The sequence below is a fragment of the Pleurodeles waltl genome, chromosome 3_1 (genome assembly GCF_031143425.1).
Source record: "Pleurodeles waltl isolate 20211129_DDA chromosome 3_1, aPleWal1.hap1.20221129, whole genome shotgun sequence".
NCBI lineage: Eukaryota > Metazoa > Chordata > Amphibia > Caudata > Salamandridae > Pleurodeles > Pleurodeles waltl.
In genome coordinates this window covers 405,412,466-405,435,171 of record NC_090440.1, presented here as the reverse complement: position 1 = coordinate 405,435,171, position 22,706 = coordinate 405,412,466, and the positions used below count along the sequence as shown (strand labels likewise).

The 22,706-nt window shown below is 40.0% G+C and overlaps 1 protein-coding gene across 1 annotated transcript in view; it reads left to right on the top strand.

The window, feature by feature from the left end:
• Positions 1–22,706, top strand: part of LOC138284150 (ras and EF-hand domain-containing protein-like) — a 226,438-nt gene that overhangs the window by 19,387 nt on the left and 184,345 nt on the right. Inside the window, exon 2 of the mRNA XM_069222634.1 lies at positions 21,941–22,090. Coding sequence (XP_069078735.1) covers positions 21,941–22,090 — 150 coding nt within the window. The remainder of the gene's footprint in view (positions 1–21,940; positions 22,091–22,706) is intronic.

The window sequence follows — 22,706 nt, the reverse complement described above, 5'->3', positions numbered from 1 at the left end:
GAGGGCGCGAATTATAGTTACCTTAGGGCCAGCGCTTCGTTTAAAAAAAAATAAAAAAAAATTGCAGCAGATTCGCGGCAATTTAAAAAAAAAAAAAGTGCTTTTTAACCCGCAGGGAATCTCAGCACAAGATCAGAAGGGATCGCAAATCCTTCTTGTCCCTATATACACAAATTTGGATTTTCTTTAATTTCTCTGAAACTACTTAATGCATTTACACCAAATAACAAAAGGGCTCTTTCTGGACCAAGAGATACGTTTAGTGTAATTCTGTCCAGTGGTTTGGGAGCTATCGCTGTTCAAAATCCCTATGGAAAATGAATGGTGAAAACACTTTTTGGGACCTCCCCCACCCCCCTTTTGCTCGGCCCCCGCTTGACGGATCACTACAAAACGTTTCAGACAGACTCTGAAGTGAGCGTTGTATTGTCTTGGAGAATTTCGTGAAGATTAATCAAATGGTGCCAAAGTTATTAGCAAAACAAAAAACTCTCTTTCTATAGTAACTAGGTCCTAACCATAGCTACCTAGTGGCGACCACCACTAAGTAATATATGTATATATATATATATATATATATATACACATATACATACATACACACACACACACCTATATATAGTTAGTGATTGTAACCCTTTTTTTTTATTATTTGAAATGTACACTTTTTTTTATTGCAGCAGCCCCCACCATCCCTCTTTTCTTAAAATTATTTTTATTCCCCCTTTTTTAACTGTACTAACCTATACCTCTACCCACCCCTAAATTGCAAAAAATATCCTTACTACCCAATACTCGCCCCTAAACCCTAAAAACACCCTTACCACCCAATACCCTTACCCACCCTAAACACACCATTATCATCAAATCCCCCTATCCACCCTAAAAACTCCCTTACCACCCTATACCCTTACGCAACCCTAAACCCTAAAAATCTTTTACCACCCTATGCTCCTACCCACCCCTAAACCCTTAAAACACCCTTATCTACCTATAGTCTTACCTATTGCTAAACCCTTAAAACACCCTTACCACCTTTAAACTCTAATATATATGTATGTATATATATATATATATATATATATATATATATATATATATATAGAGAGAGAGAGAGAGAGAGAGAGAGATACACACACACACAATTCATATGCGTGCCACATATATATGAATATACATATGTATATAGGTATGTACTTAAGTATAGTATACACTTATGGACATATATACATATATACGTATTTACGTATGTATGTATATACATTTACACACATACATGTATGTTTTTACATATATGTGTACGTATGTATACATATGTACGCACCTATGTGTAATGTGTGTGTGTGTGTATATATATAGATATATATATAGATGTACACACAAATATACATACATACTTACCTTAAATACACTTACAGAGCATTGAAAAGACATGCATGGTAATGTATATACGTGGTTAAGGCATTACATTGTAAAGACAATGCATGGTAAATGATGCGTGGTAAAAAGGTATTAGTGTTAATGCCTACGCTGTAAAGGCCTTTTCCCAAAATAAAAAACATCAGGTAAAATATGATAAAGACCGGTCATATTCACAAAAGTGTATTTCTTTAACATTTGTGAGTATTTAAATTTTATACAGTGTATTATACCAACGTACTGAGTAACATTTTCAAAACTTAATAGTTTCAAATATAAATTTAGAAATATTCAAAAATATCCCTGGGTCCCGATGACTGCCAGGAGTCAACCAAGAGTGATATCACTTTGTTATGCACACTTTATACATGGCTGGTGTGATTTAAGAAGCAATATTATTGCCTTTGCAACCATATACGTTTGATGTTTTTGAATTGTGCCAATCACGAATTTCTTCAAGATGCTCTCAAACTCGTTGCTCATGGAAATGAGGCACTGTGAAATAAAGTTTGCCTTGGGTCACACAATTTGATCTAGTAAGGAAGGTTTGGCTTGAAACTGAACAAGCGAACGTGATTCGGAGCTCAGTTATGATACTGAAATTACATTAATTACACTTATAAGCTTTAGAGTTACTGAGCCCCTTTTTTGCTGTCAGTGAAAAGAATCTCTGTATTTGTAAAACTGTTGCTCATTTAATTGGACTGGAATTTTTACATACTTTGGCCTTGCAAATGATATAGCATTCATCGTGGTACATCTTAGGCCCTTGTGAAGCGTCACATTAGCTGTTATAGTCGTGAAACAAGTGTAGGCCCTGTTTTTTGGTCGTTTGTAACCAGCTATGCTTTTTGTTCAGATGAAGAGCAGAATCATACAATGGATCTTTAATAACTCAACAAGCCCTGTGTCTCTTGAAATGTTGCACACCATCTCATCACACGAAGAGTAACATTCAGACATTAATAATACCTAACAAATACATGTGGACCTCAAACACTGTCCTTTTTCTAAATTTATGTTAAGATTAAATTCAGGTTTTCTGCCTGCACAACGTGCAGTTTAGCCACTGGAAACACAACTCTGATATCCTAAAACACACAAAGGTAATGGGGGGGGGTGCAGCCTGCAATAAGTCTAACCACTGGCAATCGGTTGAGGTAGCATTCCAACCCATCTTTCGTTCGCCCACAAAGCCACCTCAGTTTGAACCCAGCCATATGCAAATCAGTCTTGATCCTGCTCCTCATGGGAACAGTCCATCCCGAACTGCCAGGCCAGATCCTCCCTGAACCTGAACTCAAGCAACCCAGGACTGGTTTGGCCTTACTTATGGGCTCAGCAGCCGGGTATGACCTGACTTGGCAGTTCGGGTTACACTGTCCCCATGAGCAGCAGGGTCAAGGCTGATTTGCAAATGGCTGAGCCCAGATGTACATTATGCATCTTGGGACATTTGGGACAAGGAGTACGCCTCAACAAAGATCTGGCGTGGAGCCATGACTGAGGATGCTCCACAGAACTAGAGCTGGAGTAGGTCCCAGGGGGTCAGGCTCAGTCTGTCAGTTGGTTGAGCCACTCATTGGCAGCTCCTCCACACTGGCAAAGGAGCATTGCCCTGCTGGCTCTGAGCCAGCAGCAAAAAAAAAAAAAGTACATCAAAAAAAGATATTTCAGTATTGTTTTATTTTACTGCTGCTGGCTGAGTCAACCTATGTAGGGAGGGGTGGGGCCAGGTCATGGTAGGGGAGAGTGGAGTGTGCCCCTTAACTGCACATGTCTGTTTGGCCAGCTGTTATTACCCATCCCCACCCTGCGCTCTCCCCGTGCCCCCTCTACCAGCCCCACCACTTTTATGTCAGCCATCACTGGAGCCACTGGAATTTAAACAGGGAGTGAGACTGTTACCCAAGGAGGAATGGTTAACTTTCAGGCAGTCGTCAGTCACTCAGTTGTTATGTCTAAACTGCACTCTTATTTCAGTTGCAAAATCATTTAATTTCAGAGTCTGGTGCTTGTTTATTTATGTACATTTGAAAAAGTGGAAATAAGTGCTCTGTTTCAAAATTCTGTTTTTGTTTGACTTGAAGTTCTTTACTGTTGAAAACATCTCTGACTTTGTGGATTCAGAATGGAGTTATTGTTAGGTCTTAGCTTTAGGTCTCTGTGTCAAAAGACCTATTGTATACTAAACCAATACTCACAGCAGGCTTTGAGGATAGCCCACTGCTGATCATTGGTTGGCTTTCTTGTCAGTCTCATTTACTTGCTTCGTGTTCAGTGACTTTCCTGCTTCTTATGTTTGTTCCTTGGAGCACAGCTTTTTTACCATCCTTTTGATTGTTTGACTTGTTTCCTTTTATTCATTTGCTTGCTTCTTTTTCAGTGGTTTTTCTCCTTATTCTTATGTTGGTTCCTTGGAGTATAACTTCTATACCATCCTTTTGATTGTATGACGTGCATCCTAACATTCAGGGAACTACATCTTTCTTTTGCTTTCAGCTCTCCATGGGAGTGCATGTGATTTCTTACTCCCTCTCTCCTCAGTGCTACTTTCCCCTTCACATCCCTGCCCTCCAAACTCTCATTGTCCTCCCACCCCCAGCTTGTCGGTTGTTTTTGCCACCTGTGTCAGCTTTTATTTTATTTTTTTAAATGCATCTTCCTCCCCTGGTCCCAGGGTTGCTTAACCACGCCTCACTAATCACCGCCCTCATTGTGACTGACTTACCCCTCACTTCTCCCTTACCACCTCCCCTCTCAAGTACTTTCTTTTTTTTTTTTTTTTCTTTTTAGGAAGGCCCAACAGCTGAAGTTTGCTGTAACACTGCACCTTTCTCTAAATGCAATTTCATACTAATGTTATTTATTTTTAATTTACCACATGGGCATTATGATGTATACATGTACATATATGGTGACCCATGAGCTAGCATGCATCATCACACTTGGGTCCAAAAGTCTGAATAGCAGTCACGTCATGATGTTTAAGTGTGCATGCATGGTGATACATGCATACACACACACACACACACACACACACATACATTGTCATGCTTAGGCCAGATTTAGTTTTTTTGTTGATGCTGTTCAGCATGGTCAGCAAGCATTGGCAGAACCAAAAGATAGGAAAACATGTTTCAAGTTTGCGGTATAGCTAATCTTAACTCTTGTTAGGTCAAGCCTGCAGGCAGCGTGCATTCAAGGTCGCTATGGCGACGACTATTTTATCTGAAGAAAAAAAAAACTCTAGAAAAAAGGGCTCTTTGCCCGCCCATCACTTACCATTTTCTAGCACCATTATAACTCATGTTTGCTGCTTTTTAATTCGGCAGTTCGTGGGATGCCATCACTTCTTTGTCTCTGTGTGGAGCTGAGCCCAAATACAGATTAATTTAACTTAATTAGTCTCCCTCTGCCACTCTTACTGCAATTGATGCAGTAGTTCATTTTTTTCCATTCTTAGTTAGCGTAAACTCGACCCAATTATGTGATACTTTATTTGAACACCAATTATACTTTTACAACTTCACATTCATTTTTATTTTCAAGGGAGGGGAGATAAAGTGATTTGCCCAGAATCACAGGATGTGAAGGTGATGCTGAGACTTGAACCTGGTTCCTCAGTTCCAAGTGGGCGCCCCGCCTGCCTACACTGCCCATAGCGCCGCATCCTTCCTATTGGGCGAGCCTATTGGCTTTTCCAGTGCCCGTTTTAAAAAGATTCTACTCAGCTTTCACTGTCGGCATATATGTTTTTTCACGGTCAAGCGTTTTTATCTTATGTATTTGCTGATGTGAAAAGTAACATACAGTTTTTTCACTTAATAGCACAGAGGAAAAGGCGGGAGAGGCCAACAGAAGGCATAGGGTAGCTGGGTGGTGGTGGGCTACTGAGGGGCAAAGGCCAGCCGCAGTAGGCAGGAAGCAGTGCAGGTCTGGGACTTGAAAATGCATCCGTATGTGCTTAGACCAAGCGATGTGGGAGTGTTGCCTCTGTGTGCCCTTTTATGAGCCTTCGGTGCAGCAGGAATGGTTTTCCTGTTGCACTGAATGGCCACTGAAGATATGTTTCTCAAAATTTGCAAGCTTTGAATTTTATAAACCTATCCATCTTTAAAATTTTGCATACGCCTAGTCCGGTGCAGCTTAAAAAAAAATATATAGGGTAGCAAGAAGTTTCATTTTGTGATTGCTTGTTGTATCAAAATTTGGTGATAGCGTTTATGTTTATTTGATATCAAATGGCTGTGATGACAGAGGAAAGACAAAAGTAGAGAGTAAAATAAATTATACAGCAGACCGGAAATTAGACTGTTTAAGCATGTGCCACCTCCAAATAATGGATATTTCTCTATGGGCTGCTATGCATAATGAAATGATAATACTAGTAGTAAGGGAGGGAAGGAAACTAACCATGATATTTGAGGTTGAATCGGACAGGAGAATCATTAGTCTAGTGTACGTCTGGTGCTGCGCGAGAAAAGTGGGAAGTGGTGACATCATTGCTTTACGAGTCTGATGCTGCAGTTATGGTCAGTGAACTACAGCACTAACCAGAAGTCAGGTATCAGTAGTAACTGATGCAGCCTCACCGCATGAGATAGTAGTTTGCAATTTTTGCAGTGCATAGTATCCGCCCTTAACGTAGGCCTGCACGCGTCCAGTGCCCGTGGATATCTGTAAGGCTGCCTTAGTCTTGCGGGATTCTAGCCTTATTTGGCTTGGACCAGCTGGCTTTCTGCTTTATGCCAATGGCTCTTTGCCCCAGAAGGTACATCCTGAAGGCAGACCTTTAACTAAAAGTGAGGCATGCGTAGCCTGCAAGCAGCGGGAAATACCCACTATTCATGATAGCTGTATTTTCCCATTTTAACCAATCTTAGTTCAAATGTAATTTTTAGGTGGAGCGTGCATGCGATTTGACCTGTTGTAACCGATCTATGGGCTTTTAAGCACTCCCACCGCATGCCCATCACTAGCACTCATTTGTGGCCTTGCCTTTCATAAATCCTTTGTTATCATTGGTAAATGCTTTACGTTTATCCCTCCTTGAGGCGTTTTTTTTACCGCCTTGGACACCGACCCTGTTACAAGCGTAATTGCACATTTGCCGATACGTTTGCGAGAGAATGTCTTTTTCTTTGTGTCTCTCCTTTGCTTTCATGCTCATGGTGGCTGTGGCGCTTTGAAGTGGCTTGTTTTTGTCAACTGTTTTACTTTTCACTTTCAATTTATATGGCAAGAAAAGTTCAGTTAGGAATTTACAACCCTAATAGCTTTAACGTGAGCAAATGAAAGACCCATTGCAAATGCTTGTTAATTTGTGTAGTCTCTTATTCTGCAATGTGGTGGTGCCCAACTGAGCCAAGGTGCTGTGCTGGGCATCTATATTTATCTGCAGGTCACACACAGTTTTGGTAAAAGGCGGCATGTAATATACAAGCAGACGTACTTGTGATGGAGGATAGTTTCTTCCCACTCCATGATCATGATCACTCAGGTGTCACTTCTATCCCAATATTTTGGGAAATACTTCTGTGCATTTGTGTGTCTGTAAAGTAATGCAGCTCTTACATGAGATTATAACCTGCATATGTCCAGTGACTAGGTGAATCAATTGTAAATGTGATATACACACATTTTCCAGTGGAAAAGTGACCACTGTTTCAAAGCTGCTGGCTGAACATGTTGTGCTCATGTTTCAGTCGCATTTCAGTGAAGGTGCCTGATGCTCCCATGTCCCATCTCTTTTTTTGAAAAAATACATGTTTTTTTTTCTTTTTTGGAGGCTACAGTTTGATCCTGGGTGACTTATTTATCTTTAATGCACTTTCACCCATATTTTGTACCTCTCGAAGGCTGGAATCTGTCATCTTGTAATGGTATATTTTTTTTTTTATTTTTTTTATTGCAGCCACGCCAGGACACATACCTGACCATGTCGGTCTATGCATGCACATTAGCACACTGAGATACCCCCCCCTTTTTATTTTATTTTACCGATGCTGTATCGCATTGTAAACAAGCTTTCCTTTTTTTGCTGATGAGGGTCAGCATTGGCAAAAAGCATTGGTAAAACCAAAAGGCCAGGTAAGCCCGTGAAAGGCAAGGCCACTTGGCTTTGCCAATTTTCTATGTAATGTCTAGTGCAACAGTGACTAGCTTTTAAGGGTGCTTGGTTAATTGGAAGGCGGGACCATTTTTGCTATCACTTAGTAGTCCCATTTATTTAAAGTTTTGCTTTTCCATCATGTTACTATATGCTGAAAATCAGCAACCGATCTTTAACACAGCTGAGAAATAAAGAAGGACGTCTTCCTCCCTCGGCAACACACAGCTCTTAACACTTTCAGAACCGGTTAGTGCATTTGTTCCGCAGCAAAAGGCAAAACAAAATCCTAGTAGACACTGAAAGGACCGCACATAAAGGAAACGGAAACTCTTTTGACAGGGTCCATATTTCTCAAGTATGGTGGCAAGAGAATGCGCTTCCCCGTGGCACAAGCCAAGGTCTGAATGGTAACTCACATGAGCACTGCCGAGAATGTTCACACCAGCCCCACATTTCTACGTCCATAGCATAGTCTTTGTTGTCTATGAAGTGCCTTCCCCCAAATAAATGATTGGGGAAAAATGGGTTGAAACGGTGCAAATTAAAGCACGGTTTTAGAAATATTGGGGCCTTTTCACAAACTTTTTTGTAGTAAATTTAGTAGTGCTACAGTAGTACTCCTACGTACTGCAAAACGTGATTCACTGCCATATGGGTGGAGATCAACGCCTCTCCTATCTTTTCTCTGCAGACATTTCCAGCACATGTAAGCCTACCTTTTAGTATTGCAGTGGGAGTGGCTGGAAAATAGGGGCTACTTACTGCTATATGAGAGAGATTTGGGGAGGAGTTAAATGGAAGAATAAGGAGGGGCTCAGGGGGGGAAAACACACCATTGCTGTTCACATACTATACTTATAACACCCCAAATGTCTCAAAACTGTTGTAAATGTATTCCTGCTAAGATACGGAGAGAAAGTTCGGTACAACAAATGGTCCCCACTGGAACTGAATAATGGAGGCAGGTACTTAAAATAAACACAGGAAATAATGTTAACAATAGTTAACTTATTTCAACTTAAAGAAAAAAAAATATATATATATACACACACACATACATATACACACACACACATTTCATTTAGAGTTAAATAAGCATATTTAAACATATTTTAGTACATTTAAAAAAACAAATGTAACATTTGTATAAAAATGAATGAATTAAAATAATTCTGTACATAACGTCTAGAACTTTTCAATACATATTACATAAAAATAAACATTTTACTGTAGGAAGCATATTTAATAAATCTTTAATTATGCATCCATTAAATATATTTACATTCAATATTTTAATACGCTTTTAAGATAATAGATCTGTAACTTTTTTATAGGTTGAAAAAAATTATTTTATATTAATATTTACCATTTAATATGTTTACTACATTTCTACAACTTTAATAAAACTTTTTTACTTTTCCATATACTTTATTATAGAGAGCTCGCTCGTCCACCAATGTGTGAAAAGTTACTAGTAGTAATTTTACAGTTGTAAATTTGTCTCCACCCTCTGTTTCCAGGAGGTGGAGATATGCAAGTATATGTAATGGAGTTAACATTACATTCCTAAATGGGGAGTAGGCAAAAGTAGTAAAGTAACTACTAAATGTAAGAGTGAATTTAAAGGAGCGTAAATCTACATGTGTAAGTTTACCTTTGTGAATAGGTCCTGTATTATTTAGGGAAGGACTCTCAGCGGTGGATCATTACAGACCATGCAGTCCAAAAAGCAGCCCCTACCTCCAAGTGCCAGGGTACTTCATTGGCCAGTCCAAACTTGGCACATGCTCAGGTTCATGTTCCAGCTGTAGTGTGCTCACCAGGTTTAGGGGTGGCCATCTGTCAGACATTATTCAGGAATCTTTTACTTTGTTTTAACTATAAAAATAATAATAAGTAGCATGCTTCCCTTTAGGCACTACGGCAGAGTAGATTGATGGATCTGTAACTTTAGAATGTATTAAAGGAAGAGAAAGGGGCCAATGTATATATACACACAGCACGTGTCAGCGCAAGTACACATGCTCACCCGACCCTCTGTTCAAAATCCAGACATCAGCAAACACCTATCTATCCTGTGTTTTGGAGGGTGGGATAAGCATGTACACTAGAACGCTCGGGTTGTTTATGTTCTTTTGTACTGAATCCTTCCTTATCTTAATCTCTGAAACTTCCTCTCAGAGGGATTCAAAGAAACAGGGACTGGTGAATATGCAGCAGGATGCTCTCTCTCTCTCTCTCTCTCTCTCCCTCCAAAAGCTAGGATAGGTGGATTAACAAAAAAGAGAATCATATAAGCATGCATATCACTCACATGATGCATAAGCACTGGCATCTCTGCCCCTTAGGTCAGTGAGGCACTGTAACAGACCCATGGGTGTGACGGAGACAATGGGTGCTGCATATTGATTATTTGGACTATAGTGCACATACTCTCCGACTGCTCTCCGAAAACTGGGGCGGATACACCAGCCCTGGGCCCAGAGTCCGCATGTGAAGTGTAGCACGTGTTGTGTATTGACTTAATCTTGCCTCCCTACAAGGCTGTGGTACATTGCAATAGAAGCAGTGTTTTTAAAGCAGAGGGGCTAGTGCATATGGAGGATGGGTACAATAACGGAAGAAGAGACTGGTGAATACCAAGCCCCCTTTCCTTCTTCACAAGCTTTCCCTCGCTCCTTCAGCGGCCCATGTATGAGAGGATTCCAAAGTGCACCAAAAGCTCACCTCACCTCTCACTCAGATATCAGCAATGCCAAAGAATGTAACAAAAGGCCATCTCCTCGAATTACAGGCCCTTTCTCTATCCCATCACATGCACGTTACCTTTCCTTGTTTGCAGTTTGCCTGTGTGTGACACTTACATGCCATGTGCTTGACACTTCAGTGACACTAATGCAAGCATCTGAAAAAGATAACTGGTGCAAAGATAATTCTCCATTCTTGTTTTAGTCTTTGTTTTGGGGCACCCTAATGTTATGTGTTTATGCCATGAGTAGTTTAACTAAACGAACCTGAATTCATAATTAAAAATAGGATTAGGTTTGCTAGACCTGCCTTACATAGGATGGATGACCTGTGAGCCCTGAAGTCGTCTTATACCAGGTTCTTAACTACTTACTTCTATGTCACTCAGGACTGGCCTCAGACGGCAATAAATATCAATGGCCCCAGGCAGTAACAAGCATACATGTCTCTAAACAGCAGATAGTTCTTTGGAACAAGACAAGGAGTATCGATGGGTCAAGGCAGCAGAGAGCATCACTGGTCCCAGGCAGGGCTGCTGCTCTACTTTGAGGGATATGTAATGAAACCTCAGGTCCCAGCTTTGTGGCAAAACTCCTGTGTCAGTATTTAAAAAAGGAGAATAACACATAGTTTAAGCTGTAAGCAATGCTTTTTCCACCAAAGAAGATATTTACAAGACTGTTATCCAACAGTCTAAAATCCTGACATAGGAATCTAATCATATACCTTGGATGCAAACCAAATTTTGCAAGGCCATTTCTACAAAAAGCCTGCCAGCAGCGTTGTGGCAAAGAAACCATGAAATTGTAAATGGTATATGATTCATCCGTGACTGAGCTGTTGAAATGGGGGATACCACATTATTTGATAACAGTAATACAGCTATTGTATTCCAGCATTTGGGATTTAATTGGGCTGTAAAATAAAGTTGCCTATCTGCATAAGTAGTACACTGACAGAGGGTCAAGCAAGGTTGCCCAGTTGTGCCCTCTTTAATCAACCCACACCTTTCAGAATTAAGGTGAGCAAGATACTGCCCTCTCCACTCCTATGATTGGACAAAACATGCATCCAGTTGTTTTACATAGATGATACTGCAGTGTTAGAATGATTTGCCAACCTGACCCCAAAAAGCTTTCACAGTGTATGATTACTCCCTGGAACTGACCATAGCAACAACGGTACCTGGAACAACAGTTATACTGACATACTGTATTTTAATAGAATTACTTTAAATGTAGTAACTGAGCCTTGCAGTCTTTAGGATTGGGAGAAGTAGTACTATTACACCTTGCTTTCAATGAAGCAATTGAATCAAAGGACTGGGAAGAAGATGATAGGGGTCTAAGCAGAATACAGATAGTTACTAAATAGAGACGAAGGACAGCTCGTTGGGTGGACTAGCGCTAAGGGGAAGAATGTGGGACAGTAATTAGGATAACATCAATTAAGCACGATCCTGATATCAGAACTTCATTAACCTTCTGTCAGTGAGCAAACCTGTCTCTCTTTTGACTTTGCTCCCGGTTGGACCAATCTCTCTGCTTTTACTAGATCTTATACATTAATAATGTTAGAAGCATTTCTCTAACAATGGCAGATAAGGACTAAAGTTAAAAGGTTTACTCAGGGATATCTACAGAAATGCATACGCTGGACAATCAATCAATCTATTCGTATGATAAGTATATAAATCATAAAGAATACATAGAAGAATTCAGTAAACTTCTACTGGAAACCTAGCTTTGATTCGCAGTCTAAGAAAGGGAAACGTGTCTTCCTTGCATAGAATAATCTCATCCTTTTGTAGGATTTCATACATTTACTAATCGTGTATGTGGTTCACAGGGTTTTCAACAATAAGAAAAAAGCAAAAAGAAACATTTTACTACAGAATACATTTGCAGATTCTCCCATCATTCATCTAGAGTAGACTGAGACATTTCCACAGTCTGTACATGTGACATGACTTGTTACATAATGCGTTTAGTCGAAAACACTTAGGTTTTCCTTGAATAGGTACATTTCATTCACTGCAAAGCCTAAAATCCTTTATTACAGCACAATAATAACAACAGAAACTATCATATGGTATACTATGGTGTCACATTCAAGATGGATGAAAAATAAAGTTATCTCAGGTTAATAAAAGCACAATTTCTCATACATTATGCTCCACAATTTTAGGAAACAGATCTCACTACCCACTATGTGCATCAGAGTACCTCTTATTTAATTTCAAATATTATCATTTCTAAAGCATGGCAAGGCTATGTAAAGTTGCTCCCAGACCAGTCCCAAGTCATGGATAGCAAAATGAAAAGGATAAAGATAAAGTAGATATCAAAGGGGTGCTGTTGAGATGGTCTGTGCTGAATTATTGTGGTCTTTCTGATTAATGGGTGCCCATTACATATCTATCTAGCTGATCCCATAGTCAAAAGTCTTTGATGAGGGATGTTTTGATTACCACCACTAAAAATATGCATGTGCTTAAATACTTCGACTTTCTAAAGATTTTAAACATAACATTGCAAGTTGATTGTACTGTGTATGGGAGAAAATAAGTATTACAACTAGGACTGTGTGACTTGTTTTTTTGCAAAAGTGAGTTTTAGAAAGTAGATACACTGCTATTTATATGATATGGTAACACTATGACCTTAAAATCAATCTTAATATGGAATAGATCAAATATTACCCAGTGAGATGTTATTTAAATTTCAATGTATCTTATGTCTGTTTATTTGGGTTTTGTGGACTGAAATTGAACACATTCTTGAAAAATAAAATCTTCTTCAAACAATTCAGGGGTGATGCGGCGCTATGCTCCATAAATCAATCACTTGAAAAACATTCCTTGGCCCGTTGACAAAATACTTCAAAACATTATAGCTGTTAGCATACATGGTTTGATTGCTGTTGTCAGTGACATTCCTATGATTGTCCCTGATGTGTATCAGTTCCCATGGCATTAACTAGATTGGAACTAGCTTCAATGTGCATGCTTCCATCTACAGTGACAATCAGGAGGTTAGATGTATGTGTAAGACCTCCCATTGAAGATCTCCAGTGGACCGTAAGTCCGTTTCCTAAAAAATGAATCATTAACATGGCTTTTACACTTGCTAGAAAGAATATATGCATGTGTAGGCTGCAGATACACACAGAGATATTTTGTGAGTCAAGCCCAAATGCTTCCATTTCTACTCTCCCAATTCCTAAACATATCATCCTGTCTTTTAGTTTCTTGATACCTTTGTTCTCTCAACTGAAGGAACCCAATGCTTTGCCACTGAGAAGCCCCACCCTCTGACTGGTTAACCAAGATCTTCAACTAGTGGAGAACTAGTTCTTGCTTATTCAGTAGAGGCTAAAGTGTTTTTTTAAAACAAGGTCACCTGCTCCATGTGGAATTTTATTCCTGCAAAACTCAAAGGCAGAAAGGATAGTATCAGACATTGTTCAGGGGGCCATGGAACAAGCAGGGGCTTCATGCCCTCAACAGTTAGGGGTTGAGGTTGTTTGTCTTTGATGCTCCGGGGTCTGTCCCGTTATGGCACTTCAAAGTGGCCCAAGCACAGCTCTTTCTGTATATGGCAGTCAGGGTAAAGAGGCAGAGCAGTAACAGAGTTCTGAGGGAGGTAGCCTGGTAGTGCTCATGCTCAACAATCAGTCAACAACTCAAAGAGAATGTCCATCCCAGTGCTCGTCTTTTAAGAAACAAAAGTATTTTATTACATGGTGGTTCTCAATACTACACACTATTAGCAGAGGAACCAATTTAGACCAGATTTACAATTTGACAAACAGAGTATTCTCTGCCAAATTTAGAAACAACTGCTGGGCTGGCAGTCATTTTAAAGCATTGGCCAGAACCGTTGTCACAGCAAAGTTGTCAAAAGTCATTACAAAAAAATAAAAATTAAAAAAAACATACGTTTATTAAAAACACAGTCTTTATTAAACCACCATAAAACAATGTACACAATTCTCATAATACAATACACTCTAAAATCAACATACAACATACACAATTTACTTCATACATTAACATATGGTCTTGATGTTCCACATACCTTTTCCATGTTATTTATGAGCAACTGATAAGTTAAAACCCTTTTTAAAATTATTTTACCACAATCAAAAATCTTCCTTTTGCACATGATACACCTAGATATTTCATCTCAGTTAAAAGCTCCGTTGCTTCTCTGTGTTCAAAAGTACCATATTTAAGAGAAAGTATTCTTGAAAATGCTTTATGAAGCATTAGTAACATTTGACAATTTAAAAGAATAAACAAACAATTGCATTTTACATTTAGTGCACAGGTACATTTCCCATTAATGTCTATTGTTTCTTTTTTCACATTTCAGTTCATATGACGGTAATAAAGCAATTCGAGACTTTACCTGCTCATAGTTGAGTGTTGGATTCGATAAGGCCTCTTTATGTGGGAACCATTCCCCATTTTGCCAAGAGGGCTGCACAGAAGTGATTGAGATTTTCCTCTTAATTACCTCGAGTCATGTAATCTTGCTTTTGAGGTTATATGGAATTCAGCCTTTGTGGTGGATATTTGTAGGTTTTGGCTTGCTATGTTTAATCTTCCAACATTTTTCTGACTTCCTTTACCCACTTCAACTCACTCGTTGTAATCTCATTTTTGCTGAGGCTAGAAATCTTTTGCCCTTCCCTACTTTCCAAGTGTAGCCAAAACATTACTACCTCTGCATGTGCTAAATAACTTCAGGGTGCTACACCAGTTTCCATTTTTATTGCCTGGACCATTGTTGGCTTTGGTAATGACAACTGCCTTTTTAAACACTTCCCCTCTTTAGTCTCCCAATTATGTTTTACGCTAAGACTTAAAATTTCCACCCCATATTGAAATTGTGTACAAATCATAGGCGTATTAGCAGATATAACTGGTCTTATAGACGAACCCTCATAATCTTTACTAAATATTTTATGCCCGCTCACAGAGGAGAGTGCTCTTGACTCAAATAATTCCACTGTAATTTCTGTTTAAACCATACTTTTAAATATTAATATTTGTTTACTGTCTCAACTTTATTACTTCTTAAATTCAAATTTTACCTTACTGGCTTTCCCGATCTCCTCGCTAAACAGGACACTTTGGTCATATCACTATTTGCTACCAATGTAATCTTACATCAGTATTCATGACTAGAGATTGGCTTTTTAAGGCCAATCTCAGTCATGTCCATAATGACAATATCATCCACATATAAAAGATATGCTCTAAGCATGACATTCATTTTGGGGCTTAAGCCTCTGGGCAAAGGTAAAACGGATGGTAGATCTCCTTTAAAACAGGGAGAGAGTAAAGGTGCAAATACACTGGCTTGTCACAATCAATTATTAATTGGTATTTTCCGGGTCAGCCCTCCTTCACCATCAATTATTGCTTGTGCCCAGTTCCGCAAATGCAATTCTTTTAAAACAAGGAGAGAACTTGGTGGAGAGAACTTGGTGGTATCTCTAAATATGTCAAATTTTCCATGGAACTTCCCAATCCCCCTCACCCCACCCCAAGTCAAACCCTGAGCTAAAATCCACAAAGCAGCAGAACAACCTGCCCCTTTGCTCCACCGAGCACGACCATAAACTAAAACAATGGTCTGTAGTAGAATGTCACTCCTTAAGCCACCCCCGTTATATAGAAATTATGTTATTTGTTTCTACCCATTCCTTCAGCTTACCCAAGATTATTCTGGAAAACAATTTCTCCCCTACATCAAGTAGATTTATTAACCTGTATTTTTTGTTGTTGTTTGTTTTGCATCACCCTTTTTGAAGATTGGTCTGATAACTGCACCCTTCCAATTTTCAGAAAACTGACCCGATATTATTTGAAACACTAAATAACATGTTGCCCACCAATCCACATTTGTTTTAATTATAATGGTGGGTAAATTTTCTAGACCTGATGCTCTGTTAATCTTAATGACCATATTGGGTCCTTAATATTCCTAATGTTAAATAGTAACAGACTATCACTATCTATTATGACTCTTTCCTCCCATTGCACACGCTCCCCTCCCCTACATCTCTTCCAGATATGTCATCCACGCCTCTTCTTCCACTATACAGCTCGTTTTTATTGCTGCCCTCCCTGATCCATGATATTCCAGCTGCCAAAATCTATTTAATTTCTTTGCTTCAATTATTTTCAACATTTGTTTCCAACACCTCTCCCTATAAATCTTTTTCTTACTGTTTATCAATGGTTTGTATTTATTTTGGTGCTATGAATGCACATCTTTTCTTTCCTCATTACAGCCTGGGCAATTTTCGATAGTTTCCCATTTAAGTGCAACTCCATCCTTATGCATAAGACTACCTCACTTATTATGCCACTCCATAAAGTTATCAGATATCTCTTCTTGGAGTTGAATTTCTTGGTTTTGTTGACAGTTGGCCAGAAATAACAATTGTTTTTTACAAAATCTCGTAAGTCTTCTAGGAAAAGCTACTAGTTACACAAGGACCTTCTCTGCATCCATGGTAGCACTAATATTTAACTCTTTATGGAAAGGATAAAGGTCACTTCCACAAATCTGTTTCACCATAAAGCTCTTGATTGTATGAAAAAAAAAAAAGCATTCGTGAAAATATAGTTAATCGGACAGCTTCGATTCTGTGTTCTAAAAGCCTACCTTGCTGGTCGATCTACGTCTGTGCCTTGATTTACACTAAATATCCCATTCGATCTCAAAAAATTCACCAAAGGTGTATATCCAGTGTAGCCTCCACTGTGGTTACATCAAAGGTCCGCCCGCTTCTAAATCCGGCTGGCGGACCAATATGTTGGTGGTAAGGATACTCTTCATAGTATTTTACCACCAATGTAGAAATTGGCCCCTTGGTGTCTCTGGGCACTAAATTGGCAAGTGCTGAACCCAACCTGCTCCCTCACCGTTTCTACTGTCTCCAGGCTCTCTCCCTGGTTCTGAGTTGTCCACTCTAACTCTAGGGGATTGCAGGACTAGTGGGAATCTGGCACATGTGCAGTTTAAATAGCCTCTAAAACAGAGAGAACTCAGTCTGGTTAGTCCCCTACACACTCATGGATGAAATCAGTCCTCACAGGTCAGCCATGGCCTGCCCAGTACCTCGACACATGCCTACACACACTGATGAATGTCAGCTTGCTGCAGGCAGTCCACAAGTGTCTCTCACCTCCAGTGCTGGGCTGCATTCAAAAGTTCACCAGCTAAGAGTCTTTTGGTTTATGAGAGAGACAGTCTGGATACTGCATGGTCCTGCTCTACCAACAGTGAGTGTCCTGAGCCTCTGGGTCTGGCAATGCGCCACCCTGGGCCAGAGGGTCCACGACAAAGCAGTGCTTGGGAATATTTGGCTTGTTAGCTCATATACTTCACACTGGCCAATCATATTGTCTGCAATTTCAGCTCCGCACAGGCTTATCACAACTTCAGTATTTGCAGTCCAGAATAAGCTGACCACAACACATTTACAGCCTCAACCAGACCTTGGCAAATGTGTTGGTGTTGCTGTTCTTGTTACAACAGGGAACGTTTTGATAACCCTCTGAAACGCTGGTCCTCCTTGATTGTTATCCAGCCATTTGCTCCTCTGGGTGCCCCACGGTCACTAGGAATGTGCTGCACCTCTCTCCTTCTTTGACAGTCACCCCTCCTCGGGGTGAAGCAGGCTCCTTCCCTCTTTCATCAGACAGCAGGCTTCTAGGTGCTTCAGGATCGGTATATATCTCTTCCATCAAGAGCTCCAACTCTGGCTGCACTCTATGGAACACACTAGTCTTTGGCCATAGAAGACTTGGAACTGGAACCAAAAATGTAGTCCTACTTTTAGACACAAATGGCAAACAGGACATGTGGATCCACTGTCTGAAACTGTAAAACTGGTTGAGGGTAGGGCTCCTTTCAAGTACTCTTTCCTTGTTGTTCTCCAGGCATAGCCTTTGTGTAGAGGGATTCCCCTCACACCAGGGTCATCTCCATCCTGGAGCACCCTCCAACAGAGGCACAAAGGGGGCTGAGGTTTTTGCATCTGGCGGTCATCAGCCAGTAATCAGGGAAAGGCAAAAGTGCAGGCCTCGCATAAATATCACAATACTGTCAAACATATGGTACTAAGAGGAAATGGGGACTGGGCAACCCTATGCTGGGGAACCGTAAGATATATTTGTGATGCAGCTGCTGTCCTTTGTTTCACATCGTTTGTAATGCTTCCAATACCAAACTAAGATCTCTCCAGGGTGGTCTGCTTGCCATTTCAAAGTGCCCGATTCAGTCGCAGTGTGGATAGTGCAGAGGTTCCAAATGAAAGCACGGCGTCTCCACCTGAACTGTAAATATGCGTCAGTCAGCACACCTGTCAGTGCAGGACTTTGTTGTTCCAGGCAATCAGGGACACAGGGTGGGTCAGCATGACCTTTGCAATAGGAGCCCCACCTATGTAAGGAAGATAAGCGCAGCTAATCCTTTTCAGTGGTAAAGTGCTGTAAGTGGTGGTGTTTACTATGTCTCTGTATAGCTTCAAAAACAATTAACCCAGACCATGTGGGTCATAATATGGTTCAGATTTTGGAATAATCACATTAAAACACAAAAACCGATCATTTGCATAACATAGTGTAAAGTAAATTACATATTTCAGAATTTTGACTTTGTAAGCTGAAACAAGATTTAGGGCCTAATTTAGAATTTCAATAGAAAGTACTCTGTTGCAACAGCCACTTTTTAGCTCTTTTAGCTCTCTGATTTGCTAATGGGAGCCACTTTTATTATGGTGCCCAGGTCTATTTTCTGTCTCAGTCCGACCCTGCTCACAGATCACACTACATATAGTTTGTAGTCTGTTGAAGGCTACGGCCAAAACGCGTTACCATGTTTATGAGCACCGAGCACTTTAGAATTTAATAAATGAAAGGATAATAAGGATTTGGAATCTCATCCTGGTGGTGCCGCCTTATTTCTCCATCTTGGATTGGAATTTTCAACCAGCCTTGGGCAAGAGAGGCTCCTGAAGGGGAGAAACTAATGGTATTGTATTATATATATATATATATATATATATATATATATATATATATATATATATAATTTTTTCATATGAATTATTTTTTGAATTCTGCTCATTTTCTACTTTCCACGAGCTCTTGGATATTGTGCAGCCTTTTGGTGCCTAATTAGGTTGCACCGTTCTTCGAAAATTATATATATATATAGGTTTCTTGCTGTTCAGTGTCAGAAGAAGAATGTCCTATATATGAGGGTTGAATGTGGAGTGGATGAGATGCCCTGGAAAAATCTAAAGTAAAAGCAATTGCTGTTCCTAAAGACACATGAGGACACCTAGACATGCTCACAGTCCAAAGATGTGATGCAGAGCATTTAGTAAAGAAAAATAGATAAGAGGGAAACATTAGTGACTTATTAGTTTGTTGGTACCAACAGATTACTAGATGATCTTCAACTGACATTTAAAGATTGTTGTGCGGAAAAAGCTACATATGCCCACGAATATTACAATCATGGACACAAAACCACTGACTTCTTTGCTATGAGCATTGAAATAAGTATTACTGACTAACAATTAAACACTGTGCAGAAGCAAAGTAGATGGAATAAAGAAGCACCTTATATGGTAGAGTTGACGGACAGTAGGCAAATTCTAAGGCAACGCCTGATCAAAATATGTACGAGTTGATGTATCTTTTTTTTAAATTACTACAGTGAACAACTATTTAATCTCTAATATAGACATCCAATGTAGAGTCAAATTTGCATAGGCAGCTAAAATGCTTAGTACTGCCACATAAGAATAGTATTGAGCACCTTTATTACAGAACCTGTGTACTCACCAATCCCTCAATACTTGGCACTTGGCAACCAGAGCATACATTTTGGTCGTACGGTGCTGGGGCTCTGGGAAGAATGGTCAGCAAAATAAGGAAATCAAAAGGCGAGGAGGGTAGAGCTCACACCATGCTATGGCATGAATTGCCTTAGAGGCAATCCTCTCAATGGTCACACCACGAACTCGAGTAGGAGGCAGAACATCATCATTGGATTTGTAAAAAGAAGAGTATTTGAGCACTAAGGAGCACACAACTTTAAATACGTGACAAAAAGACAAAAGGCTGGGGTAATGACGTGACAGCGATACCAGCAGAAGCATGAATGACAAATATAGAACACATTACTACATTTTTTCTTGAGCATGAATATCATCTGTGTAGCTGGTATAGTGCAGTGGAGGGCGGCACATATGCTCAACAGCAAGCACAGGTAACAACCGAAAAAAGGCAGAAACTCTCTCCTAAAAAGCTGGTGATCAGTCCGTAGAGACAGTGATAACTCATTCCGCAGCCAAGGCCCAAAGGTGTGTAGGGCTCTGACTCCACATTGCATTCTCTTAAAACACAGACTCTCAAGCAGGTTCAGAAAATTATATCACAGATCTCAGGCAGGGCCATTCACAACTAAGAGATCTGACCAAATGCCTGACCAGATTCATAGGCCAATAAATCTACCCAAACCCCTCAAGATTTGTGCCGGCCGCTACTGGTACCCACCCCAGATAACTGGTGGAGTTGGAGGACAACTGATCCGTTCACAGCAACAGTTAAATGCAATGCATGTAAGAAGACACTTGGGAACCAAAAGACCAAACCAAAAGTAGAGCAATTCAGCAATAATAATTAAAGTAATGGGAAAACTGGCTGAACTTTGCCAGTTGCCCATGTTTGCAAATACAGCCAATTCTGAATGTGTAACGGAAGACTACAGCTGTATTTTGTAAGGTATGTGGGATCAAATGTATTTGTGCTTGCTAAAGGCAAGGTTTGTGGTAACATTGGGGATATCAACAGCTAAAAAAAGCACACAAACTGACTTTTCAGACCAGCCCATCAGACACTGCCTCATTGCCCTAGAGGCTAATCCTGATCCTGTAAGTAAGTACAGAAAAACAGAGCTAACAAAAATGCCTCTGCTGATTCAGGGAAATGATACAAGGAAAATAAGAAATGTGCCATGCTAGAAATTTCAACAAACTGAAGTTTTCAGGAGGAAAGATCAAAGTTACATTGAAAAGTAAGTTAGATAATTACTGTAAAGCAGAACCTTAGTGAGAAAACTAAAGGTCTTTTTTCTCAGTAGTGTGAATGGATGATCAGGAAGAAATGAAGACGCCAAGGAGAGACAGAGTCAGACGCTAGCTATTAGAGGGGGCAGTAACCCTTGTGGGAAACGTTCATTACATACCTTCAGGATTTGATGGAAGATGGGAATGGGGGATCTTATTATATTATGGGGACATAGGTATCAGGATCTCTTGGAGTTTTAAAGTCATGGTCCAGACAGGAGTGTTAGATGAAAGGTTTTGAAAGAGAGCAGACCTCTGAACTGCAGAATAAAATAGGGTCATGGAGAAGACCGTGGTACTCAGACTAGATAAATGTATATGAATCTCCATCTTTCTTGCACAGCTTGATAGAAATGCATACCTCATGGGCAGGACACATACATGTTTGCCCATTTTTCTTAAGTTGTCAACAACTTATGTCATACTTTTTGCTGATTTAAGTTACACATTTCTGTATTTGGTTTTATTAATCGGCTCATCATTGTCTTGCTGCAGCCGGGAACAGCTCTGCGAGGTGTACCAGCAGATCCACGCCACCTCTGATTTTGGCCTGCTCCAGCAGTACGAGAGGATGATTGAGGATGTGGCCAGAGACTTTCGAGCTCAGAGGCTGAATATGGAGAAGCTGGAGTCAGTACTGAAAAGGTGAGCGTTTGGGATGTACAGCACCTGACTGCAGCATTTCATGTCATTTGTTTACTGTGAGCTAATGATAAGCTGATACTTTACAGGTCTCTAGGACTATCGTGAAGAGGCCCTCTCTGCACATACAAAGCTTCTAATACATCTGCTACAGTGAGCTGCTCAAATGCCCCTAAGCCACCTGAAAGTTGTTTGTTCCTTTGCACCGTATGAACACTTATTGTAGGAAAATTATAACTGTTCATTTGGTCAGTGCTACATGCGTGTTTAAGGTTGGTTAAAGTAAGGTGTGGCTGAAGCAATGCTGCTTATTTGCTGCATTATTTTCCAAAATATGTGTTGGTGAATTATTTCAAAATATGCAAAAGGCAATTGTTTTATGCAAAAATTCACCGTTCAAGAAACAAGCACATCCTTGTACGTGGATGGTATGTATTTGTTAGATCGCACTCAGATTGGCTGACAAACATTCTTGGCATAAATACAAAAACCACAGGGCGTTGTTTGCATAGGACTATAGATGAAACGGAATGGAATGTTGCTTGAGAGGGTAAAATGTGGCTTTAAGTGACTTCTGGGAACAATGGGTTTAGAAAGAGCAAATGTATGCTTACCAGAG